The sequence below is a fragment of the Halichoerus grypus genome, chromosome 7 (assembly GCF_964656455.1).
Source record: "Halichoerus grypus chromosome 7, mHalGry1.hap1.1, whole genome shotgun sequence".
In the NCBI taxonomy this organism is placed as follows: Eukaryota; Metazoa; Chordata; class Mammalia; order Carnivora; family Phocidae; genus Halichoerus; species Halichoerus grypus.
The window spans coordinates 154,175,973-154,201,568 of NC_135718.1; the positions used below are offsets into that span (position 1 = coordinate 154,175,973).

The 25,596-nt window shown below is 59.2% G+C and overlaps 1 protein-coding gene across 2 annotated transcripts; it reads left to right on the forward strand.

The window, feature by feature from the left end:
• The first annotated feature begins 41 nt into the window (after positions 1-41).
• Positions 42-25,565, forward strand: SMG5 (SMG5 nonsense mediated mRNA decay factor). Of its 2 annotated transcripts, XM_036068688.2 has the most exons (23): positions 175-264; positions 794-869; positions 3,796-3,894; positions 4,390-4,513; positions 4,877-5,033; positions 6,827-6,916; positions 7,826-7,915; positions 8,579-8,657; positions 10,894-11,019; positions 11,123-11,191; positions 11,337-11,545; positions 12,166-12,303; positions 12,464-13,048; positions 15,181-15,356; positions 16,392-16,467; positions 17,072-17,247; positions 18,056-18,214; positions 21,488-21,547; positions 22,004-22,163; positions 22,590-22,680; positions 23,474-23,548; positions 23,957-24,095; positions 24,202-25,565. In XM_036068688.2, the coding sequence occupies exons 4-23, from the start codon at positions 4,415-4,417 to the stop codon at positions 24,283-24,285; spliced, it is 2,838 nt and encodes a 945-aa protein (XP_035924581.1). In that variant the 5' UTR covers positions 175-264; positions 794-869; positions 3,796-3,894; positions 4,390-4,414; the 3' UTR covers positions 24,286-25,565. The 2 variants fall into 2 exon arrangements, with proteins under 2 accessions (XP_035924451.1, XP_035924581.1); XM_036068558.2 differs by lacking the exon at positions 794-869 and having other exon boundaries at positions 42-264.
• Positions 25,566-25,596: the final 31 nt, after the last annotated feature.

Genomic DNA, 25,596 nt, shown 5'->3' on the forward strand with positions numbered 1-25,596 from the left:
AGCTGGGCAGCTGCTATCGCGAGACTTGGCGGGCGGAGGAGGAGCTGTCGCGGGCAGCCGCCTCACAGCGATGGCGGCCGAGCAGGGCCGGCGGCGGCGGCGGCTGCGGCTCCGGCCGGACACGGCAGTGGTGGCGGTAGCGGCGGGCGGCGGGGGCCTGTGACCGGGAGCCGCCCCGGACCCGGGCACCATGAGCCAAGGCCCCCCCCCGGGGGAGAGCAGCGAGCCCGAGGCGAAGGTCCTCCACACCAAGCGGCTTTACCGGTGAGGGGCCGGGGCGTGCGTGCGGCCGCCGGGGGAAGTGGGCGCCGCGGGGGCGGGGCCGGGGTGCGGGGGGAGCGGGAGGGCGCGGGGCCCGGGCCGAGGGCGGGGGGCGGCCGGGCGGCCGAGGGGCGCACGTGGAGGAGGCCCCTGGCCGGGCGCCTGGGGCGGGCCCCGAGCTGTGCGGGCCGCGGAGGTGAGGGTGGGGTCGCAGGCGGGGAGAACCCGGAAGGGAGCGGCGCTCCGAACCCCGCAGGACGCGGAGGGGAGCGCGCCGGACTGCGGTCCGGAGAGCCGGGCGCTCCGTGTGACCTTGGGCCTCGCTCTCATCCTGGAGAGGACAGGCTTGGGTTGGATACACTCGGAAGTCCCTGTGGCTCCGGTTGTGCGGAGTTTGAATGAAAAGAGGCTGAAGACGAGTTGTGTTGGTCTGGCCGGGCCACGGAGGGCTGTGAGTCCGGAGTGTTCCTAGGTCACGGGAGCCCGTTCAGGGCACCTGGGTCCTCCTGGTCCCGAGCCCGCTTCCTCCCAGCCTCATGAGTGCGGTCTCTTGCCAGCAGCTTCCATGCCCGGTTTCTGGTCGCCGCAGCGCCGCTCGCCCTCCGCAGGTCCTGGCTGCATCCCCCATCCCTCTGTTGAGGCCGCTGTGCCTCTTCCCACACAGCGTCGAGGATTGTTTTACGGGGGGCAGCTGGGACGTGGTTTCTAGAACTGGGGCAGAATGCGGTGAAGCGTGAGACCAACTTGAGGTTGCTGCTTTCTAGCCGGGCGTAGGGTTTGGATTTTTCGTTTGGCTCAGGTCTGTTGAACAGGCCCTTGGAGCGGTGGGCCCCATCTTGGCAGTGAAAGAGTCAAGGGCATGTTGTCTTTTCCTCCCCGGACGGCATCCTGCCTTTTCGGCCTTTGTAAGTCGGAGGCAGAGGGGAGTATAGGCTGCTCCAAAAATAGAAGAGTGATCCAATCCAGCAGCCCCTGGGCGCCCACTGTGGGCTGCCCCTAGCCGGCTCAGGCGGTGAGCAGTTGGCTCTGGTTGGCACGTGTGCCGTGTCACGCTGCTGAATGTCAGCGCGGCCTGTCAGAGCGTGGGCCCTGCCTGCAAGATTCCGTCCTTGTCTCCAGCTTTTGGTGATGGCCCTGGTCATCCTTCTGATCGTTCGCAGGGCTAGTTCTTCCTCCACCCACTACGCTCACGGGACTGGCTGACTGAAGGTGATGTGTGAGCACGTGTGGCTTACATGTGTGCATGTGGGCACCTCTGCCTTCGACTGTGAGTTCTTGGCTTTGAGCAGGGTGGAAATGTGAGGAAGCAGGTCTCTGTTTGTATTCTTTTTTTTTTTTTTTTTTTTAAAGATTTTACTTATTTGACAGACACAGCGAGAGCAGGAACACAAGCAGGGGCAGAGGCAGAGGGAGAAGCAGGCCTCCCGCGGAGCAGGGAGCCCGATGCGGGGCTCGATCCCAGGACCCTGGGATCATGACCTGAGCCGAAGGCAGACGCCTAACGATGGAGCCACCCAGGCGCCCCTGTTTTTGTTCTTTATGAGCGCAGTGGTGACTATTGGAAGGAACTGGGGAAGGAAGGTCTGATTTCTCTGCCCAACGTAAATGTGCTGTTAGACTACGAAACTGTCACTCTAAGCTTCAGTAAATTTGGGAAATTCCCACAGTCTGTTTATAGAAATGAGATTCTGAAATGTTTTAAGGCTCTCAGAAGAAAAGGCAGCAGTAGAAGGGATGCTGGGTGGGTCACAAACACCAATTAATTAATTAGGCCGATTAACTATTTTTAAAAAACATTTCAGGGCGCTTGGCTGGCTCAGTCAGGAGAGCATGCAACTCTTGATCTCAGGGTCATGCGTTTGAGCCCCACGTTGGGTATAGAGATTACTTAAAAAAAAAAAAAAGATTTGCAATTAGAACTTCCTAGAGTAATGGTTATTAAGCTTTCTTGGATTGAGAACTAAGGAGAGCTGTGGAGCAGTCCATAAAGACATGTGTACATGCTCCTGAGATCTGTCCATGGCATGGAAGTTCAGAAGCCCTGCCCTGGGGCACTAAGCGGGCCTAGAGTAAAGTCACTGATGGCTGTCTGATGGCCCTGGCATCGAGGGCCAGGCTGGCTGAAAGGGCTTGGCTCCCTTCTCTGGGCAGCCCAGAAGGCATTTGGAGAAATGCTGAGCTCTAAAGATTGCCTGTGGGAAGGCCTGGATTACTCTCCCACCCGCTCACCTGCGTGCTGGTGGTCACTTTTCCCTGGGCAGGGCAGCTTTTGCTGGCGTCCCACCTGAGCCACCACAGGGAGCTCGCCTGCCGGGGCCCACTTGCCCCAGCCCAGGAGCCCATGTCTCAGTATTGTGAAATAATCTTGAATTGTTTGGGAATCACTAATGCCCCCTTTCTTTGTTGCTTTTGTGCCTGGAGCTGTGTCTGAGTTTACCTGTTTTCACAGCTGCTGTCTGTCTTCCTGTGGGTTTTACCTTTCTAGAGGTGACACATACCTCTGGCACTTCTTAGCCATCCCTTGTGGCGTTTCCTTGGCCTTTTCTCGTGGTGTCTGGAGTCTCCTCCTTAGTCTTATGACAAGAGAGATGGAGGCTAATGCTTATTGAATGCTCCGCATGTACGAGGCACCATTATGAGTGCTTTGTGTATTAGCTAATTTAATCCTCACACCGGGGGTGATGATATTACTCTCATTTTGTAGATGGGAGAACTGGGGCATAAGGAAGTTAGATATTTTGCCCAGGACCCAGAGCCTTTAATATCAAACAAAGAACCCAGAAGACCTTGTGACTATGCAGTACACAGCTCAGCCCTCCCCCCATTTTTCCATACCCCACTAATTCAGAAATAGAATTTTATGCTAGGAATGCCTTTCCTTTGTGTCAGAGACAATAAGCCCGTGCACAGTAATTAATTCATGTCACCATTATTTGTTGAATGACTGCCGTATGCCAAGGCCACCCGTAAGTTCTTTCAGTTCATCCTCACAGTCCTCTGAGGCAGCTGCTGTTCCTGTCCCCATTTTTATGGACAGGGCAGCTGAGGCTTGGAGAGCTCAGAAAATTTGCCCAAAATTACAGTCTTAGACACAGCCAGGGGTCAAAGCCTGGATTTTCTGTTGGCATCGCAGCATAGGCTCTTTCCATTAAGAGAGTCTAGCTTCTCATATCAGAGGGTTTCTCTACCTTGACACCTTGGACATTTGGGGTAGGATAGTTAATGTGGTGGACTGTGCTGTGTATTGTGGGGTATCTGGCCGCACCCACTGAATGCCAGTAGCAATTCCCCCCTCCCCCTCGAATCCCCGCCGCAAGTAGTGATAGTCAGAAATGTCCCCTGGGGTAGGGGGCTGTTCTGTCAGGGGGGCGGGGAGACTGTTCATCTTGTTGGGTGCAGCCCAGCCTGCAGCCTTCCCATTTCCCTGCCCCTAATTCTGCAGCTTCTCCCCTAGGATCAGTGCCCCCCGCCCCCGCCCCCAGCCTGCCTGGGTACATGCCTGGCTCAGGGGCTGTTTGCCTGTATCCCCTCCAGGGCTGTGGTGGAGGCTGTGCATCGACTTGACCTCATCCTTTGCAACAAAACCGCTTATCAAGAAGTGTTCAAACCAGAGAACATTAGCCTGAGGAACAAGTAAGCTGGAGACTCTAAACCACAGATCCTTACGGTTTCTCTGCCCTTCTCCCCCTGAAACACTGTCGTATGTAGACGCACGTTCTCTCTTATCTCCTGACCTCATGGTACAATAATGGGCTGTGAACTCTGGCCCTCCTAAGAGAGGAAATGGGGACCCCTCAGTCTTTCTGCAGCTTCTGCATCTAACAGACTGGTGCCATACGGATGGCATTGGAGTTGGGGGAGCTGGCCATGCTACAAAATGACAGGAAAGAAAGAAAGATGGGGTTAAAAGGCAGGAAAAAAGGAGAGAAGTGTGCAGGGGAAAAAGAAGATTATTAAAGTTCTTACTGCTCCTGCCTCTATCCTTTGGGGCTCCCACTGCTGTCCAGGACGGCTGTTTGTCCCGGGTCATGCAGACTGACCCTGGATGTCCCTTGGGAGGCACAGGGATTTGTTGGTCGGGGTATTGCCCCAAGGATGGTCAGTCTCTTGTGCTCTCTGCACCCTCAGGCTGCGCGAGCTCTGCGTCAAGCTTATGTTCCTGCACCCAGTGGACTATGGGAGGAAGGCTGAGGAGCTGCTATGGAGAAAGGTATACTACGAAGTTATTCAGCTTATCAAGACTAACAAAAAGGTAAGGGGAGTTCCTAGATTTTGAGAAGAAACGTTGTCTAAAGAGGGAAGCTAAGAAAGGAAGAGACTGCTAGGAAGGTGGGCCAGGACATGGTTGGAGGTAGAGGAGCCAAGGAAAAGATGGCAGAAAGGGAGCGGGTCAGATGTAATTAGGATTGGGGGAGGAGGAGCCTCATCCCAGATGGGAAGTTCAGAGAAGTGGATCTAAGGGTGTGGGGATAACTCGTGAGTGAAAGGAGAGTGGATGAAGTTTCAGAGCCAAGAATCTAAGTTCATTTCCTCATGAGAGGAACTGGGTTAGGGAGGAAGAACAGTCCTCTGAGAGCTTACTGCTTAGCAGCCCCTTCACTTTCCCAACGTCCAGCACATCCACAGCCGGAGCACCTTGGAATGTGCCTACAGGACGCACCTGGTCGCTGGGATTGGCTTCTACCAGCATCTGCTTCTCTATATCCAGTCCCACTACCAGCTGGAACTTCAGTGCTGCATCGACTGGACCCATGTCACCGACCCCCTCATAGGTCAGTGAACTCTGAAAGGTGGGCTTGAGGAGCAAGGATATATGCCTCCACATCTGGCCTTCTTATTCTTCTGGCTACTGTAGCTTGTGACCTAGTCAGGCAGAGAGGATTCTAGCAAGACCTTCATATAGTCCATGGACTTCGGGTTTATCCAAACAAGCACATGAGGTAGGGTGAAGATCTGAAGGAAAGAGAGAGGTTCCTGTTGGTTGGGACTGTAGACTGAGTCGGAAGGAGGGATGGAATGATCTAGAGCAGGTCTGGCACTGGAGGATGGTATTAATAGCATTTGTTTTCTTCTTGCAGTTGAATTTGGTTGGCACTGTTTCTTTTTTAAGTTTTTATTTATTTGTTTATTTATTTACGTAATCTCTACACCCAACGTGAGGCTTCAACTCAACGACCCCAAGATCAGGAGCCTCCCACCCCCCGACTGAGCTGGCCGGGTGCCCCCAGCACTGTTTCTTTTAACTTCAGAGATTGTTTCCCAGTTTTTTTGCAAGTATTGACAGTTTTAGAAACGTTTGGGGATTATGGACGTTCCCGCAGGAGAGCGCCGGTCTCTGTGCGGCTGTCTGAGGTGTCCGCGGCTCTGGCTGACCTCCTTCCCTCCTTGTCTGACCTCTGGCCCCTCACGCTCCTTCCCTGCCCCGCCTCTGCCCCCACCCTTGCTGGACTCCCGGGGCCCGAGCTTGTGACTGCCACCACAGGGCAGTCTCCGGTCAGAAGCGTAGCACTGCATTTGGTGCGTTTACAAAACATGATTTAAAAACAACAGTGTAACCTAAGACCGCCCTCACAGACTATACCAGATGGCCGGAGAGGTCCAGAGCGCCCAAAAGTGAAGGACAACAAATATTGTCTCACTTCAGAGAATCAGTTCCCCAAACTCCGTTTTCCTCCTCGTTGATGTTTTCACGTCCAGCCGACTACGCTGTTCGGTCCGCTTTTCAGGGTGGGAGTCACGCAGCGGGCAGCGTGGCTGACGGTGAGGTGGACAAGGGGGGAGGGGCTCTGGAGCCAGTGTGCCCTTCGAGTCCTGGCTCTCCCACTTACCCGCTGTGTGACAGTCTCCTTGACTACCGCCTGGGAGCAATGAGAGTGACCTCCTCGTGAGGTTGCTGTGAGGATCCATTAAATTGACACTGAGCGACACTTAGACCAGTACCTGGCACGTGGGAAATCTGCCTCCCAAAGAGCTCAAGCTCTCTGAACTGAGGCTGCAAAGCTGCTTGGGTGAAGGGGGAGCGGAGAGCCCAGCACATCGGGCTCTGGCCACACCGGTCCTCAGGCATGGCAAGCTCAGCTGTCTCCCTCATGGGCAGACCCTCCAGTAGGTAGCCTTCTCCGTGCACCTCCTCCCCAGGCAGAAGCCTGGAGCACCTACCTTGGCCTCACGCACAGGTTTCCCATCTCTACTCAAACCTTTCACTCTTATGTGGGGAGCTTCTACCCAAGGCAGCCAAGACTGTCCTGACACTTGAGCTTCACCTCTTCTTCCTTTGTAGAAGCCCGCCTATGATGACCTTTCATGTCACCTTCCCCCAGGGAACTGTCCTGGCCCAGGGACCCTCGCCCATCTCCTCCAGTTCCTTCCTCTCCTGTGAATGACCCCTATCTGTGAGCCTCTGTCTCTCTACCTGGGTCCTGGATGCGTGTCTTCTCTGCCCCCTAACACTGTTTTAGGACGAGCCGTGGATTCTTGATCTCCTTTCTCCACCTGGGAAAGGTGTTTCCCGTTAGGTAGGGGGCTGGGGAACGGGCTCCTCACGGTGTCTGTCTGTCTTTCCCAGGATGCAGGAAGCCAGTGTCTGCTTCAGGGAAGGAGATGGACTGGGCACAGATGGCGTGTCACCGATGTCTCATGTACCTGGGGGACTTGTGTAAGAATCTGAACCTTTCCTTTTTGGGTTGGGCTCCAGGACAGGCGGAAAGCTGCTTCTGTTGTTGGTACCACCTTGTATGTGATGGGGGAGCAGGAGGAGGACTCCCCCATCAAACGATGTGCCCTTCTCACTGCTCCTCCGTGAGCCAGAAAGGACCAGTGACTATGGAAGAGGGAAAATGAACTTTGAGAAAGTCTGGGTGATTACTCAGTTTCAGTAGTGGGTTAGGAAGACCTTAATTGGATACTCTTCTCCTTCTTTGGGGTTTGCTTTTTTCTTTCTTCATGGACTCCTAGAGGAATTGAAGTTAGGCCTCATGGAGGACTTCCCTGCCCGACAAATGTTCTCAGAATGGAGGAGTACTCTCTTGCCTGCTGGCCCCTGGGCCTCTAGTCCTGGTAGCTAAAGGTTTCTCATGAGGCTGTTGGATGCATTGCCTTTTGTCACCTGAGGCTCTTTCCCCCCCTGCCCCGCCCACTCCTGGTCCCCTCATGGGCCCTGTGCACAGAGAGAGCCAGCTGCTTCATGTAGACTGACCAGGTGTCCTCAGTAATGTCTTCGCTCCAGAATCAAGCAGCTATATTCTAGAACCCAGTACCAGGGGTCTTTCCAAGCAGTTAACGTCTGCTGCAGGTCCCCTTCATTGGGAGGAGATAAGCAAGAGTCTTTTTACAAACACTAAACATTCTCTACATTTTGAAGCTACCAGCAAGGAAGAGAGAGTTGAACAATTTGCCCATAGTCATGCAGAGTTAAGATTGTGCCAGAGGCCCAAGCAGCCTGCCTCCTAGCTCAGGTGTCTTCCTCCCAGGCTCTTACTACAACTCCACAGAGTGGACTCCCAGATGAGGGGAGGTTTTTCTGAAACACAGCATCATCACGTTTCCTTCCTTCTGTCTCCTGCAGCACGATATCAGAATGAATTAGCTGGTGTAGACACCGAGCTGCTAGCTGAGAGATTTTACTACCAAGCCTTGTCAGTAGCTCCCCAGATTGGTAAGTGGCACCCCCCACTCGGGCCTCCCTACCAGGCAGCATTTTCCAACAGGAAGACAACGTTAAGAGGGCAGGCAGGCCGCACTGGCTTCCCTGGGTCCTCCCCATGCTCGGTCCCATCAGACTTCACCTTGGTTGGGCATTCTCCCCCTCGGAACACACGCTCAAGAGAAATGCAGAGTCCTGATCTAAGAAGGAGGAAGGCAGAGGGGAAGGAAGAGAAGAAGGCTCCCCTGTCCCTGAGGTCTCTGTAGAAAGAGGAACTTCTACTTTAGCTGTCCGCATGGCCTGCACAGTGGGAGAAGGGAGAAGGCTCCGTTACAGGGAGAGGCGGGGATTAGCTCATAGTAGGAGAGTTCAGGGGTGAGAAACCGAGCTGGGATAGAGGAGAGGGCTCCATGGCATTCCATCAGCCTTAGAGGGGCCACAGCCGCCGCTGACGGAACGGCGCCCCTCGGTGCTGAACCCCCTGGCAGGCCAGGCCGGGAGGGAGTCTGTAGTCAGTCCCCTGGGGAGATAGGATCAGCTGCTCTTCCCCAGGGACGCGGTGTCCGCTGCAGACCCGGTCCTCCTCCCCATGAGTACCCGGTGCTCAGCAGTGCTGGGTCGTGGCGGTGGGTGCGTGTTGTGGCCCCGGACCGCGTGACTTCTGTCTTCCTTCAGGAATGCCCTTCAACCAGCTGGGCACGCTTGCAGGCGGCAAGTACTACAGCGTGGAGGCCATGTACTGTTACCTGCGCTGGTGAGTGCCTGCCTCCTCCATCCCCCCGGCCGGGCCCTCCACTGCTGCTTCACACCCCCTCCTTTCCTAGCCCTGGGCGGAGGTAGGGCTGTTTGTCACAGAACCCCCTGGATTTGTTGGCTCTCAGGCAGCCAACATAGCTGCCCACCGTCTCCTGTAAGTTCAGGATTGCTGTCTGGAAGGAGGAAGTACATGGGATGGGGGGGCACCTGGGTGGCTCAGTCGTTAAGCGTCTGCCTTCGGCTCAGGTCATGATCCCAGGGTCCTGGGATCAAGCCCCGCATCAGGCTCCCTGCTCGGTGGGAAGCCTGCTTCTCCCTCTCCCACTCCCCCTGCTTGTGTCCCCTCTCTCGCTGTCTCTCTCTGTCAAATAAACAAACAAAATCCTAAAAAAAAAAAAGACGTGGGGAATAAAATGTTATCAGGGTAGTGGTTGACAAGTGCAGAACTGTCGAGCTTCAGTGTCTCAGAGTGACTGTGGTGACAGTGTGGGAGGACCAGCTGAGCAGCAGGGTGGCCCACTGTTTCCCCGGTGCTGATGCTCCCTCAGAATAAGAAACCTCGGTTTCAGGACAGCTGAGGCTGAGTGGGTTTAGGTCCCCGAGTCGGCAGAGCCAAGTGCGCGTGTGCCTGATAGGTCGGCCGGTGCCCCTGATGACGTTATAGTCGGAAATAAACTGCCTGGGCCCCAGTGGCAGCCTCGTAGGGGCCGACGGCTCCATGAGAAGCCAGACATTTGCAGAAGACACTGCTGTGAACTGGGCTTCAAGGCAAAGGGAGTAAAGTAAGCTGGTCTTCGTAACTGTATTGGCCACGTACCAAAGTGTAAAGGTTATGCCTTGTAATTCCCTGTGCCATGATCCTCGGTCACCTGGTCCAGGAAACCTTTTCCCTTGAATCAACACAGTACCTGCTCTTGGGGTGCCCGTCTCCCTTCCTGGATCGGTGCAGACTGGCCCCAGAGGCCACTGTTCTCATTCTTAAATACAGTTACCAGGTTTGTAGGTTTCCGTTGCCTCTTCCCCAATTCTCTCGTGCCTTCCAGGGAATGCCCCCTTGGTCCCTCATCACACCCATGACCATGATTTAGGGTGAGTCACTTCCAAAGACAGCCCAGCACGTCCAGGTTTGGGAGGTGCCTGCTGAGGTCCTGCCCTCCTATGTTAAAGCATTCACGTCTCATGTTCATGGGTTAGGTATTTGGGTGGGGCTCAGTCTGGCAGTTCTTTTCCCCTCGGTGGCCTTGTCTAGGATCAGTCATTGGTATTCAGCGGCCCTGGAGGGCTGATCTATCTGGATCGAGGCTCATCTGGACCCCCTCCCACTCCGTGTGGTCTCTCTTCCTTGGGAGAGATGGATTTCTTATGTGGTGGCTCAAGGCTTCAGACAGTGGATAATGATCCAGGAGATTTAGAATCTGCCAGTCTCTTATGGCCTGGGCCTGGGAACTGGCAGTCACCTGCACGGTGTTCTGCTGGTCAGAGCAGCTGCATTGCCTGGTCCTTCCCCCCGGGCCCCCCGATTTAAGGGGAGTAGTCACAGAACCCACTGAATGGAAGGAGTGTCAAGGAATTCATGGCTATCTTTTATTCACCATTAACATATATTTCTTCTTTTCTATTCCTTGCTTCTTACAATGAAAAGGTTGTTTCCCCCAGAAAAGACATTAAAAACAGCCCAGTGCACTGTTGGTGTCCTAGATACTGCAGTGAGGCAGGCTGGGCTTGGAGGCTCTGCTCTAGCTTGTGTCCGCCGTGCGGCCTGCACAACGTTGCTGCTCTTCCGGGCTCCATGTCCTCGTGCGCACGTGTGGACGGTATCGGTACGGGGCCTGGCACGTGGCGCACACACGCGCATCCGAACCAGTGTCGTGAGCCCTGAAATTGTGTGTACGCTCCCTTGTATGCGGCCGGCTTGTTAGATGCCACCTGTTAAGTACTCTGTGCTTCACAAAAGATGGAGGCTGGTGTATTTCAGGGACGGTAACTTACTTAAGTCGTAACAGAGTAGAAGCAGTCATTCCGCTTACGGGGGAAGCGAAGGCGTCATGTTCAGTATGTTTATCTGGAAGTTGTGTCTGTGTATTTTATCCGGGAAGATGGCTTTCACCCTGGGTCTATATGTGGAAGGCGAGGCTGGGGGCAGCGTGCGTTGGCTAGAAGCATTGTTCCCTCGAGCGCCCGTGGAGCACCGTCCCCTGCCGAGACTCCACAGCGTTCGTCTGTATCTCCTTCAGCATCCAGTCGGAAGTGTCCTTTGAGGGCGCCTATGGGAATCTCAAGCGGCTGTATGACAAGGCAGCCAAAATGTACCACCAGTTGAAGAAGTGCGAGACTCGGAAACTGTCTCCCAGCAAGAAGCGGTGCGTAGGGCCTGTGGGCCGGAGGGGTCTCTGCGGCTGGTGTGGTGGGACCGGAGGGGCTCTGGAGCCATTTGCCATTTCCCTTGGGCTCCTCTCCTTCCAGATGTAAAGATATCAAGAGGTTGCTGGTGAACTTCATGTACCTGCAAAGCCTCCTGCAGCCCAGGAACAGGTGAGCACAAGAGGGCAGGCCCTTGGCCTGTGTCCCGTGAGCCCCACCAGGGCGGCTCTCTCTGCGGCCGCCCCCGTGCCCACGGCTCCTCGTGCCTGCCCCCGACTGAGTCACGGACCTCCCTGTCGCTCCTGCCCTTCTGCAGCCCGGTGGACTCAGAGCTGACGTCACTCTGCCAGTCAGTCCTGGAGGACTTCAACCTCTGCCTCTTCTACCTGCCCCCGTCCCCCAGCCTCAGCCTGGCCAGCGAGGGCGAGGAGGACTATGAGGGCGGCTACGCTTTCCTCCCGGACCTCCTCATCTTTCAGATGGTCATCATCTGTCTCATGGGCGTGCACAGCTTGAAGAGAGCAGGTAACTCCCTGTGCCCCGCCTTCTCCCCCGGGGCTGCTGGGGGCCTTGCTGCCCACCTTCCACGAGCGTTTGGCTGTGGGTGTGAGGGCCGGGGAACCCTACCCTGAAGGATCTGCTGGTGAAGGAACAGAGGCCACAGCCTATCTCCACCCCCCTCCCCATGCCCCTCCCAGACACACTCTTGGCCACAGCCCACAGACAGGAGAGGCAGGATACTTAGCTGATGACCCAGAGAGAATTCAGACTTCGCTGCGGGGGCGCTCGGGCAGTTGTGCAGACCTTTCTGCAGCGGGCCACGTGGAGCCGAGTCGGGAGGGAGGGGTCGGCAGGGCCGGGTGTGCGGTGCTGAGCTGCGAGGAGGAGCCCGCGTGAAGGCATCAGCCAGGGAGAATGGCATGGGGCTAGAGGGTATGCTTACCTGGGCACGCACGGAGTGGGCTGGTACATTCTAGACGACGGGATAATCACGCAGAGACCTGAGAAGTCTTTTCTCCTTAGAAGAAGCTTTGAGAAGTAGTTGGATCCTTGGAAGGGTGGAGAACAGGTGAGATGGGGCCGGAGTGAGTGGCACCTCCTCCTCACAGCCCTGGGCCCCTGACGCCCGGCTTTCCTGGCTTTAGGCTCCAAGCAGTACAGCGCAGCCATTGCCTTCACCCTGGCCCTCTTCTCGCACCTGGTCAACCACGTCAATATACGGCTGCAGGCTGGGCTGGAGGAGGCCGAGAACCCCGTGCCGGCGTTCCAGAGCGACGGCACAGGTGCAGCCTGGGGGGGGATGCGACCGGCCGGGTCAGCCTGGGGCGGCTGAGGGAGGGAGGGGAGCGTGGGCGTGGCTCGGGAGGAGGTGTGGAGGAGCACCTTCCAACTTCCGGGCTCCAGTTTGTCCCGAGGCCCCGCCTGACTGTCCTCTCTGCACAGATGAGCCCTTGGAGAAGGAGGAGGCGCCAGGCCCTGAGCCCCCTCCCGCAGCACCTCCCGCGGGTGAGGTCAGAAAGAGCCGGAAGTTCTCCCGTCTCTCCTGCCTCCGCCGGCGCCGCCACCCACCCAGAGCTGGAGAGGACAGTGACCTGAGTGAAGGCTTTGACTCGGACTCCAGCCACGACTCGGCCAGGGCCAGCGAGGGCTCGGACAGTGGCTCCGACAAGAGTCTCGAAGGTGGGGGAATGGCCTTTGATGCTGAGACAGACTCAGAAATGAACAGCCAGGAGTCCCGGTCAGACCTGGAAGACATGGAGGATGAGGAGGGGACACGGTCCCCAGCCCTGGAGCCTGCTCGGCCCAGGTCAGAGGCTCCCGAGTCTCTCAATGGCCCCCTGGGCCCCAGTGAAGCTAGCATCGCCAGCAACCTGCAAGCCATGTCCACCCAGATGTTCCAGACCAAGCGCTGCTTCCGACTGGCCCCCACCTTCAGCAAGCTGCTCCTCCAGCCCCCCGGCGCGCCTCACACCGTGGCCGGCCGCACGCCCTGTGTCAACGGAGACGTGGACAGGCCCTCGGAGCCAGGTAGCTCTTCGGGCTGCTCTGGTCCGCGCTTGCCGCCGTCGCCCCGAAGAGGCGGCTTGCCTCTCTGCAGGAGCCTCCCCGCCCCGCCTCGCTGCCTTCCCTGCTTCCTCCGGTCCTGGCAGGACTGTTGTCCTGAGAATCCCCACTGCTGCTGGCCTTCTGCCCCGTGAGTGTGGGGCTCGCCTCCCCACACGACCCCCGCCACCGGCCCTCGGCCTCCAGGGGACCTCTCTCCCGAGGCTCTTCCCACACAGGAGGCGCCCAGTGCCTGCTTTCTCAGGCGCCGGGCTGGACTGTTGTCGGCTGTTGTCTTGTTGAACTTTCTCAGCACTCTTTTGGGGGAAGAGTTCTCATCCCTCTTCTAAATGCTGCCCCTTGCCCCTGGCCTGTTGCTTGGCTCATTCTTACTTGCCCTCTGGCTTTCCCTTAGAAATCACTGGGTCTAGGCTTCTTCTGAGGCCAGGGCAGATTTCCTCCCTGTGGGCTCCTGTAGCCTCTGCCCGCCACAGCCTCTAGGCCTCTCCCACTCAGGCGTACTTGCCGCTTGGCTTGTCTGTCTCCCCAGCGAGACCATGAGCCTCTTGGGGGCAGGACGGTGTGTGTTTGGTCTGTCCTCGGATTCTCAGGTCCTCACGCCGTGCCTGTACGTGGGTGGGACGCAGGGAGTGCTTCAGGGATAGAAGGAGCTAGGAAGCCAGGGTGCAGAGCTGGAGCGGTCTGCACTGTGCTCTGACCTGCCGGGTTAAAGAGGTAGGAGGTGGGGTCGTCCTTTTTTCTTTTTTCTTTTTTTTTCAAGATTTTATTTATTTATTTGACAGAGAGAGATGCAGCGAGAGAAGGAACACAAGCAGGGGGAGTGGGAGAGGGAGAAGCAGGCTTCTCGCGGAGCAGGGAGCCCGATGCGGGGCTCGATCCCAGGACCCTGGGACCATGACCTGAGCCGAAGGCAGACGCCTAACGACTGAGCCACCCAGGCGCCCCATTTTTTTTTAAATTCAGTTTATTTATTAGCGTGTGCCTGCGTGAGGGGGGAGGAGCGGAGAGGGAGGGAAAGGGGGAGAGAGAATCCCAAGCTGACTCTGTGCTGAGCGCAGAGCCTGACACGGGGCTCGATCTCACAGACCCTGAGATTGTGACCTGAGCTGAAACCAGGAGTCAGACACTTAACCGGGTGAGCCACCCAGGCACCTCGGGGGTGTTTCTTTAATTCTGTGTGCCTTTTCTCCCTCCCCGACAGCTCCCTTCTGATTGTCTGCCCTGCTTTCTAGCAGAGAGTAGGCCTTTTATAAACGCTGGTTGAGAGAATAGCTCTAGACCACCCTCCCAATTTAGCTTGAGACAGAAAGAACTGTATTTTGTTTTTGTTTTTTGTTTTATTTTATTTTATTTTTTTTAAAGATTTTATCTGACAGGGAGAGACACAGCGAGAGAGGGAACACAAGCAGGGGGAGTGGGAGAGGGAGAAGCAGATTCCCCGCTGAGCAGGGAGCCCGATGTGGGGCTCGATCCTAGGACCCTGGGATCATGACCTGAGCCGAAGGCAGACGCTTAACGACTGAGCCACCCAGGCGCCCCTGTATTTTGTTTTATTTATTCTTTTTCAGTAGGCTCCACGCCTGGTGTGGAGCGCAGCACAGGGCTTGAACTCATGAGCCTGAGATCAAGACCTGAGCTGAGATCAAGAGTCCAACACTCAACCGACTGAGCCACCTAGGGGCCGCAGAAAGAAACATTTTTTGTTTTTGTTTTTAAGATTTTATTTATCTGTCAGAGCACAAGCAGGGGGAGCGGCAGGCAGAGGGAGATGGAAAAGCAGGCTCCCCACTGAGCAGGGAGCCAGATGCAGGGCTCGATCCCAGGCCCCTGGGATCATGACCTGAGTCGAAGGCAGATGCTTAACCGAATGAGCCACCCAGGCGTCTCAAGAAGGGTGGAGGCACCAGTCTCTTGGCTTAAAAGCATCAGGTTAGTGGGCGTAGAAAGATTAAGCAGGAGTGCGTAGCGAGTTCCCCATCTTTCACATTAGGACTCTGCTCCAGAGGGCAGGCAGGGCGAGCGTGCCCCCGGCCTGGAGCTGAAGCCCGATGCCACGTGCCTGCTGTTCATCCTGGTTCTCTGTCCCCCACCCCCAGCCTCTGAGGAGGGCTCCGAGTCGGAGGGCAGTGAGTCCAGCGGGCGCTCCTGTCGGAATGAGCGCAGCGTCCAGGAGAAGCTACAAGTCCTGGCGGCCGAAGGCCTGCTTCCCGCCGTGAAGGTCTTCCTGGACTGGTTGCGGGCCAACCCTGACCTCATCGTCGTGTGTGCGCAGGTGCGGCGCTCCGGGCGTCGGGGGGGAGCACAGCCTGGAGGCCCCTCAGCTGCTTCCATCACCACAGAAGTTACGGCAGGCATCTGCTTTGGGTGGGCCCTTAGGCTTTTTACAAGGAAAGGATTAGACGTGACCTCTGCCCTCCAGGAGCCTGTGGCCTGGGCTGGGGCCCAAAGTCCGTGGATGGGGAAAGCGCTTAGTCCACTTTGTGCCCCTCACACCGGGCGTACCGCCTGCCGTCAGGACTGGGGTCGATGAAGGCGTGTGTGTGAGGGCCGGCCTCGAGCCTGGTCCTGGAGTCCAGAGGGAGGAGGGGGCACCGAGTGGTGCCAGGGAGACGGGACCCAGCGATGGCAGGGCTGCCAGACAGGGTGGAGGCGTTGGGGCAGGGGAGCAACGGAGGGCATGGTGTCAGGCTGGCGCTGTGGAGGCGGGGGGCGCAGGCGCCTTCTCCCCAGGTTCAGTCTGTCTTGAGCCTTGAGGGCCCCGTGGTTTTTTCCCGTGTTGCTTTATCCCAGGAACACATCTGCTGTGCCGTGGAAGACTCCTCCCCTGTAGGTCACCGTCCTCCCCAGAGGAAAGCTGGGGTTAGGGCCAGGCACACCCTTGGGTGTGTGCTTAAGTGTGCTGGCAGCGAGTTACTCACCACCCTTAGTCATCAGGTGTGCTAAAGATGGGGATGTGGGGTCACATTCCCACACAGGTGTCCCAGGATGGGCACACGGAGGGCTGAACGACGGGGAGAAGCCGCCTCCAGCCCTCTAGCTTTTCCCACTCCCAGAATCCAGAGTGTCCTTTCTGTGGCCTCACGCCTTCTCCCCATGACCTTGCTGCTGGTGATGAAGTTCAGCCAGGCCCGTGGTCCCCTTTCATTCCTCCCTGTTTTCCAGGTCTCCCAGGAGTCCCCCCCCCCCCTTGGCCTCTTTAGTTAATTTTTGTATCAGATCGTTCTAGGCCTGTGGCCATAGCCCCTAGACCCCCAGGCGTCCTGCTTTTCTCGCCCCCCACTCCGCTGAAGGCCTCCCCTCTCCACAGAGCTCTCAAAGTCTGTGGAATCGCCTGTCTGTGTTGCTGAACCTGTTGCCAGCTGCTGGTGAGCTCCAGGAGTCTGGTGAGTGGGTGCCCAGCACCGCCCCCCTTCCCCTTTCCCTCATGGCCCCACGAAGCCCAGCCCCCTCCCTGGTAACCCAGCCTGGGGGGAAGGAGGTTGATGGGACTCACTGACCCGCCAGCCTGACACACAGCAGCCATTGTGGTGTGTGCGTCTCCGGTTTCCCCCGACACTGCCTCACTGTGGGCAGGTGGCCTGCTTGGCCAGGGAGTGTGCTCCCCGGGGAAGGCCGTGGGGCGGGCAGGAGTGGAGAGAGGCGAGCCTGGGAGCCAGCCCCGGTTGCTGAGAGTCCTCCTGGGCCTCCAGAGCTCACCTCCTCCTGCCACCTGCAGCTGCACCTGTCCTCCGGTTCCCACCTCCGGCTCACCTGAGAGGTGTGCACGTCCTCCAGAGCCTGCCTCGGGTCCACCCTGGTGTCGGGGAGCCGTTCGCATCGGAGCCCATTGCTCCCCATGCCTGCCCTGCTCCCCCAACCCCACCAGCTCTGGTCTCCGCGAGCCGTGTGGGATGGCTCTGTGTGCCCATCTCCCTGTTCTCCCAGGGGAAGGGCTGTGTTCCTCTGGGGCTCCCACAGGGCGGGTGGTCTCACGCGTCTTCTCCCCAGGCCTGGCCCTGTGTCCCGAGGTCCAAGACCTTCTCGAAGGTTGTGAACTGCCTGACCTGCCCTCCAGCCTGCTGCTCCCAGAGGACACGGCCCTTCGTAATCTGCCTCCCCTCCGGGCTGCCCATCGACGCTTTAACTTTGACACGGATCGGTCCCTGCTTAGCACCTTAGAGGAGGTGAGGATGGCGTTTCTGACGCCACCAGCTCTGTTGTTAGTCCAGCCCCACAGCGAAGCAGGTGGCCCTCCTGTCCAGACAGGCAGGGTGTCCTCAGGGCTGGGCTGGCCATGCCTCCTTCGTGAGCCGCGGAGCTTGCTCTCCTTCCCGCGGGCTGCACCTTTATGGGGTGTCTGCTCATGGGCTTCCCTCCACCATGTCCACCTTTTTCAGAGGGTGGAATGGGGGGGGCATTAGGGTTTAGGAGCTGTTCTCATGCTCTTCTCCACTCTGGGTGCAGTGTCCTGTGAGCTGGACAGGAGGCCGTCCGAGAGCTGGAAGGGGGAATGCTGCCCACCCAGGCCGGTCACCCTTGCGTCTGCCTTCCGGAGCGGGCTGCCTGGGGACGGCAGGGGAAGCGGAGCAGACAGGCTCCCGGCGCCCTCGCCGGCACACGCATGGGCCTCTTGCTTGCTCCTCTCCAGCCAGAGCACCTTGGCTCTAGTCTGTTTCATATTTTAGGGTTCTAGAGGAGATTTTTGTTTGATGGGGAAGAATTGTTTTGCCAACCAAAAAAGTAGCTCAGTTCCCTTGTTTTTCCATGCAAGACCCCAAGGAGGGAGGTGGCGTGAGCGCCCAGGTCCTCCCATTCTCAGCCTGGTGCGCTGCCTGTTCTGTCTCCACCTGAGTCCTGGTTCGCTAGTCCTGCCTGGAGTCTCCTTTCCTGGCATCTCGAGGCTCTGGGTCTCGGGGCTCCCCTCTCCCACCCTCCAGACCACTGGCCTTTCCAAGGAGCCCCCGCCTGACTGGCTCCCGCATCCCCTCACAGTCGGTCGTGCGCATCTGCTGCATCCGCAGCTTTGGCCACTTCGTGGCCCGCCTGCAAGGCAGCATCCTGCAGTTCAGCGCGGAGGCCGGCATTTTCGTGAGCATCGCCCAGTCGGAGCAGGAGGGCGTGCTGCAGCAGGCCCAGGCGCAGTTCCGCATGGTGAGTCGTCCTGCCTGCCCTCCCTGTGTGCTCCGCCCCCGCCAGGCACGCTGAGAAAGCAGGCCTGAGAGGCCCCTGATGGACCGGGGGCCCCTGATGGAAGAGCGCAGGGATGGGGGCTGCGGGGTGGGCCAGCAGACAGGGAGGGAGCGGTGCTCTGAGTAGAGGCAGCGTGGCACCAGGCCTGTGTCCCGACTGCCTGGGCTTAAGGGCCGTCTCTGTCCCCCTCCGAGTCCGAGCTGCTTGCTAAGCCTGTGTCATAGGGTACATGGCCCTTCCTGTCTGGGGGCTGCAGACTGGGGGCGGGGGGAGTGGCAGGATCTGGGTATCAGACGCCAGGCAGGATCCTTCCCTCCAGGAGCCCCAGAAAATAGGAGGTGGCCAGGGTTACCTCCTGTCCATTCAGAATCTGGTCCCCACACTGATGGAGCGTCTGCTCTGTGCCAGGCCTGCTCTGTGGGTACCGGGGTCACAGCAGCAAACAAGGCAGTCTCTTGTGGGGCTGACGCTCGGGAGCCAAGTCCAGGCTCTGCGCTGGGGCCTGCCCCGCTCTGAGCGCGCTGTCCTCCCAGCAGAACGGCAGTACGTTCGGTGGGGGGGCGTCTGGCACTGACACGGGCCCGTGTCTCTGCAAACGTCCACGGTTCTCCTTCGTCCCAAGCTGCAGGCCTCCCGGCCTCGCTGAGCACCCCCTTCCTGCGGACGTTGCATGTGGCTGGGAAGGAGCACAGGCTCACCAGAAACTCCCTTCTGTGCAATCTTAAAAGCAAGCTCGTTTTGTTCAAAACACCTTTTGTGTTACGGCTTTTGTTGCTGTTCTGTAGAGGAAAACACATAATTACAAAGATAATCATGGGGAAATTACACAGCTTTAAAAAGTGGTAGCTTTTGCAGGCATTTCCTTTAGCTTAAAGCTCCAAGACTCTTCCTCAGGGACAGGGAGCACCTGAAAGCCCCTCGCGGGTGGTGCTGGACCCCGAGGTCACATCGTCTGCTGGGACTGCCCCCTGCGCTGCTGACTGGCACACGTCCACCCCAAGGGCTCATCCCTTAGCAGCAATCGTGGCCGTCCCCATATTGACATCTGCCATCACGTATCGAGAGCTTTCTGCGTGCCAAGCCGAGTTGGCCCGGGACAGCTCATTCGACCCTGGGCGCAGCTCTGCGAGGGGCGCTTACCCTCTCCTGCACTCGCCCAGGGCGCACAGAACCACGGAAGACAGACCGTCCGTGGCAGAGCCAGGGCTCTGGGATTGGGCAGACTGGCTCTTCTCAGCTGCCGTGGGGCGCGGCTTCTCTGCGGGCCCACTGGGTGCCAGGGGCCGCTGCTCCTGCTTCGGGACGCCAGCATCTGCCCGGGTTAGGGACCCATCTTTCCTGTGGTTCCTCAGGTGTTCCCTGAGGACGGCAGAGGCCCACATCTCTGAGCCGCTGGCCCGGGGATGCCAGAGCCCGAGGGTGGTGTGGCTCTCCCCTTCCTGGATCCAGACGGATGCCCGCTCCCCCTCCCAGGCCCCCCCCCCCGGCAGAGGGGCGTCACAATTCCAATTCTAGCCTGAAAGGCTGCTCCCTGGGCTTGATTCCTACAGACAGCGCTCCCCGTCCTCGCCAGTCCGCCGGCGGGGCCTGCTTGGGTGCCTCCTCTCCTTGCTGCACCCGGGTTTCTCCAAGGGCCGCTCTGTCGTGCAGACTCCGCAGGGATGTAGGTGCGTCTTGCACAACCAAGACGTCGGGACGGTGCAGTACTGTTAACCATAGACTTTTTTCAGATTTCACTAGATTTTCCACTGACGTCTGTTTTCTTTTTTGTTTTTTTAAAGATTTTATTTATTTATTAGAGAGAGAGCAAGAGGAAGAGAGAGCACGAGCAGGGGGAGGGGCAGAGGGAGAGGCCAGGCAGGGAGCCCGATGCGGGGCTCGACCCAGGACCCCGGGACCATGACCTGAGCCGAAGGCAGACGCTTAATGACTGAGCCACCCAGGCGCCCCTAATGTCTGTTTTCTTTCCCAGGCTCCCCCATTATGTTGGGTTGTGTGCCTCCTGGGTCTGCTCTGGGCTGTGACAGTTCCTCAGTTTTCCTTTCGTGACCTTGACACTTCAGAGGAGTATTGGTCAATTATTTTGTAGGGTGTCGCTCAACCTGGCTTTGTCCAGACATGTCTTGGCCACGTGTTCTCGTGGTTAGAATGTGATTATACATTCAGGGTTAACATGCTGTAAAGCACCGCTCTGAGGATGTCACTTTGCCCATCAGAGAGCCTTCGGTGGCCACCCCCCAGCTGATATTTAAGGATAAGTCCCCATCGTTAATCTCGTCTTTATTTTTTTTTTAATTTTTTTTTTTAAGATTTTATTTATTTGACAGCGAGAAAGGGAACACAAGCAGGGGGAGTGGGAGAGGGAGAAGCAGGCCCCCCGCCGAGCAGGGAGCCTGATGTGGGGCTCAATCCCAGGATCCTGGGACCATGACCTGAGCCGAAGGCAGACGCTTAACGACTGAGCCACCCAGGTGCCCCCTTAATCTCATCTTTAGACCACGTTAGGGAATTTGGGCTTCATCCAGAAGACAGAGGGAAACCATCAGAGGACTTTTAATCGGGGCCACGGTGCACAGCAGATGGCGTCTGGTTGCCGGCGGGGAAGGTGGCTGGGGGTAGGGGCGCGGGCCAGGGAGGAGGAGGTGGGAGGAACCAGCTTAGGGGGTCACGCAGTGGAGGGGAGCGGAAGGGTGTGAGCGATTTTTAGGCGGTGCGGTCGGCAGGACGGGGAAGCGGTAACGGGGAGCCGCGAGGGAACGGTCACAGCCGGCTTGGCCGCCGCCGCCTCGTGCACATGGTGGCTGGTTTCCCACGTCGGGGAACCACCAGAAGGGCAGCAGCAGGTTTGGAGGAGCGGGGGGCGGGGGCTGTGTGGGGTGGAGCTGCGGATTTGGAAGAAGTTGGCAAGTGGATGGTGATAGAAGGTGGGGTGTGCGGGGACCGCACGGAGCAGAGGGGCAGAGCGGGAAGCCTGACGTGCAGCCAGGCGCTCCTCTACGAGCGCCTGGGCCAGCGAGAGCTTCGGCGCGGGTCCCAGGTCCCTCTCCGTCAGGGGAATCCCGAGCCTCCCTCTCCCTCTCTTAGCGCGAGCGAGAGAGCTGACTTCACATGAGGGCTTCCTGTTTCAGACCCTGGGAGTTCTTCTCAGATAATCTGTTACACCTCTTGATCGCTGGGGAAAGGACTGTGGCCCCAGCTCTTGGTCCCAAGCTTAGCATGTGTTTCTCCTCATAGGCACAGGAGGAAGCCCGTCGGAACAGGCTGATGAGAGACATGGCCCAGCTGCGACTTCAGGTAGGCAGTGGGGACCCAGCTGCTCCTGTTCTTGATCTGGTCATTGGCCAGGCCCCAGCGGCAGACCGTCCCCTCCAGCCGCTGCCCCCTGCTCTGTTGCACAGCCCCCGTTCGGTTCCGCTGCCTCCCCTACCCCCGTTCCACTGTGCCCCCCCCAGCTCTGTTCCGTCTCCCCCCTTCCGTGGTGGCCTTCACTTTAACCGCATCACCTCCCAGAATTCCTTTCCTTGCCCATTTCCTCACTGAGCCTTGATGGCCCCTTTCTGCCTTCTCTGCTGTCTTTCCTTTCTCTTCACCTTCCCTTCTTCCCGCCCCCCTTTCCTCCGAGGCCTTGGTGTAGGGAGCCCCCTGCCCCCCTCGCAGCAGGAGATGCCCCATGAGGGCCCCCTTGGGTTCCATCCTCCCCGCCCAGGCTGCAGGGCCCGCGCAGCCCCACACTCTGCCCTCTGTCCCCAGCTCGAGGTCTCTCAGCTGGAAGGGAGCCTGCAGCAGCCCAAGGCCCAGTCGGCAATGTCTCCCTACCTCGTCCCCGACACCCAGGCCCTCTGCCACCACCTCCCGGTCATCCGCCAGCTGGCCACCAGCGGCCGCTTCATTGTCATCATCCCAAGGACGGGTAGGCGTGCTGGGAGGTGGGGGGGCAGGGTGTGGCTAAGAAGAGACTCTGGGCTTGCGATGGAGAAGCGCTCACGGGGGCCCAGTTTCCATACCGTGGCCTCGGTCAGGTCCTGCCACCTTTCTAAAGCTCGGTCACTCATCTGTGGAACGCGCGTGACAGTCTCTGTTAAATTCTGACTCACGAGATGGTTAGAAATGAGAGAAAAATCTAAGCGAACCACTTGCTCTAGTGCCGGCTCTGCTGCTCGCGGAAGGCCGTGCTTCGGAAGAGCCCTGGGAGCCGCGTGGGAGCCCCGGGCCTTGCTTCTCCTGCAGCGGGGGGCTGGGGGACCCCCGCCAGCTCAGCCGCTTCCTGCGGAGCCCTGGGCCACAGCAGCGAGAGCTCACCTGTTGCATCCTTCCCCACCCCCACCTTGTCCTCCAGTGATCGATGGCCTCGACTTGCTGAAGAAGGAACACCCAGGGGCCCGGGATGGGATCCGATACTTGGAGGCAGAGTTTAAGAAAGGAAACAGGTGAGTGTGGGCCTGGCTGGGCCTCTCCCGAGCCCCAGGTCAGGCTCCCCGACGAGAGTGTTTGTCCCCGGCTCCCCACGGGTAAGACACACACTTGCAGAGATGTGATTACAGGTCAGGGTCTCAGGTGTGGATGGAGGGTGGTCACGGGGGACACCGACCTGCTGTCTCTTTGCCTCTGGGGCAGACAAGAGGTCAGCATCAGCAGGGAGATGGGGGCAGGACCCCCCCTTCCCCCAGCTCTGCGCTGTGGGCTCCTTGGCAGGAGTTTCTGCTGTTTTAGGGTTGGGCCGCGTGATCAGGGGTACCGGGGTGCCCTCCCCGTTGCAGCTAGCCAGGGACTGGCAGGTGGCAGCGTGTCGGTGCTCAGGCCCACCCAGGCCCGCCCTCCTGCGCTCCGGGGCTGGGAGAGTAGCGGGCGGCGGGCGCAGTAGAGGGAGAAACTGGCCCCTGCTCCCCGGCTCCCCCGCCGCCTCTGCCCGGCCAGGAAGCCGCACAAAGCCTGCTTGTTTGGACCTTGTCTGCAGAAGCCCTGACTTGAAAAGCATCTGCTGTTTCTCCCTTCTCAGCTCCTCCCCTGGGAGGAACCGAAGGATCGATGTTATCAGGAGGAGGAAAAGCGAGCTGGGCTCAGTGGCCAGGAAGCTCCTTTGAAATGGCTCCCAACAGAGCTGTGATGGGAGAGACTGGGCCTCCTCCCCTGGGCCACAGCGAGGTGCTTTGTGGGAGGCGCTCCGCCTCCTCTGACCGCCCCCCCCCCCCCCCCCCCCCCGCCCCGCTGTCTCCTTCGCAGGTATATTCGCTGCCAGAAAGAGGTGGGAAAGAGCTTCGAGCGGCATAAGCTGAAGAGGCAGGATGCAGACGCCTGGTAAAATGCCAGCCCCGTGCTCCTAGAACCTCAGCTAGGCTGTCCGCCTCGCTCCTCTCCGAGCTCTCCCCGGGCCAGATGGTCCTGCAGCAGCTCGAGGGACCAGCCTGGTCACGCTCAGCCCGCTAGGGCGTCCTGCGCCTGTCCCCTGCGGGGAGGGAGAAGGGGCTCTAGCCCCGGAGCCCTGGAGCCCCTGTGGCCCTGAGATGCCGGGGCTTGGTGTCCCCGCTCAGTGTCCCTCTGCCCACTCCCTGCAGGACACCCTCCAGAACCACTGCCCTGGCCGCCTGGTTTCTCCTGCTCGCTCTCCTGCTGCCCTCCCGGTCCCCAGCTTCCCCTGGGCCCTGGGGATCCTGGCGTCCGGGCTGCGCTCATGCTGGGGCTTGGCCCACCTCCTCTTCCTACCAGGACTCTCTATAAGATCCTGGACAGCTGCAAACAGTTGACTCTGGCCCAGGGGGCAGGTGAGGAGGACCCGAGCGGCATGGTGACCATCGTTACAGGCCTTCCACTGGACAACCCCGGCGCGCTCTCAGGCCCTATGCAGGTAGGTCCGTGAGGTGGGGGGTGGGGTGGATGGGGAAGAGGTGCCGAAGGGACTCTCTTCTCAGAACACTCCACACACTTGATTTTCTTGCTTCCCCATCCGTCAGGCAGCTCTGCAGGCCGCTGCACACGCCAGTGTGGACATCCAGAATGTTCTGGACTTCTACAAGCAGTGGAAGGAGATTGGTTGAGACGGACCCCCAGGCCCTGCGTGGGGCTGCATCCAGATCTCTCCTGCCCTCCCTGGCAGCCAGGACCACCGCCTGTAGTCACCCCACCACACGCAGACTCACGCACGCACGCAGGAAGGAAGCCCAGCTGCACACAGGCCGCAGGGAGGGCCCGGGAGCCACAGGGAGGGCCCAGAGCCGGCTGGGAGGGCGGGTCCCCGTCGCCAAGACGACGTCAGGAAAGTGGGGAAGTGCTGGGAGCAGGAGAGGCCTGTGGGCCCCCAGCCAGCCCTTCTGCCTCAGCCCCCTGCTGTCACCAGGGGCAGGTGGCAGGCGTGGGCGTCTGCGTTCCATTGGAGTGGTTTGTGGACCTCTGAGGGGAAGGGACAGCAGAAGGGCCCCCCTTCCTCACTCAAGACGCAGGGCGGTTGGCGTCAGGAGTTGGATCCTCTGGTGCCAGGGGAGGAGTTGGGTAACACCGGATGTGTGGGTGGTTCTCTGCAGACCCTTCCCCTCCTGGAGGACCCCCCATCCTCCCCTCCCTTTGCACAGGCGGGGGCAGTCTGGAGCCATGGGGACTCTTCCAGAAGAGGGGCCTGGAGCTGCTGGCACCAAGAGCAGGGCCAGGGCTCGCCCCCTCCTGCTGCTGTGGGGGCCACGCACCCAGCCGCCCCACTTCTGCCCTCGCTCTGCGTCTGCCCAGCTTCCAGGGCACGGAGCAGGCCCCTCTGACGGCAGGCTGGCCCCGTGGGCCAGCGAGGGTCCCGGGCCCACCAGCCCCACAGTCGTGGCACCTGTGCAGGGGGCGGAGTGCGATGCCAGGAAGGGGAGGGGGTGCGGTGCCAGGCCACCAGCCCCCTGACGGTCTGGGAGAGGCCTGCGTGGAGGTGGGCCGCGGAGAGGAGGGGCCCGTCGAGCTGCCTGGTCGGGGGCCTGCTGTCCTGCTGGGGCTGAGCATGGGGCTCGCTTGCTCGTGGCCGGTGGCGAGGTGAATGTGGGAGCCGAGATCATGAATCGCTCAGGGCAGGCCGTGGGGGAGGCTCTGGCCAGGGACGCCTCGGCCTCTTGCCCTGGGGCTGGCCAGGAGCTCGTGGGAGGGGTGGGGGGGCTCGGCTCTGCTGCCCCCACCCCAGCGCTAGCCTAGCTTCCCAGGCTGTTCTCAGAGGAAAGCAGGCTTCTTGCCTCCTTCCTCTAAGACAGCAAGTCTGGGACGACCTGGGGGCAGTGGGGTCGCCCCGACTCCCAGTCCCTGGCAGAGACTGAGACTAAAGCATCACTTAATAAAGACCCCTCGAAGCCCACCCCGTCTCCTGGTGCCGTTCTGTCCAGTTG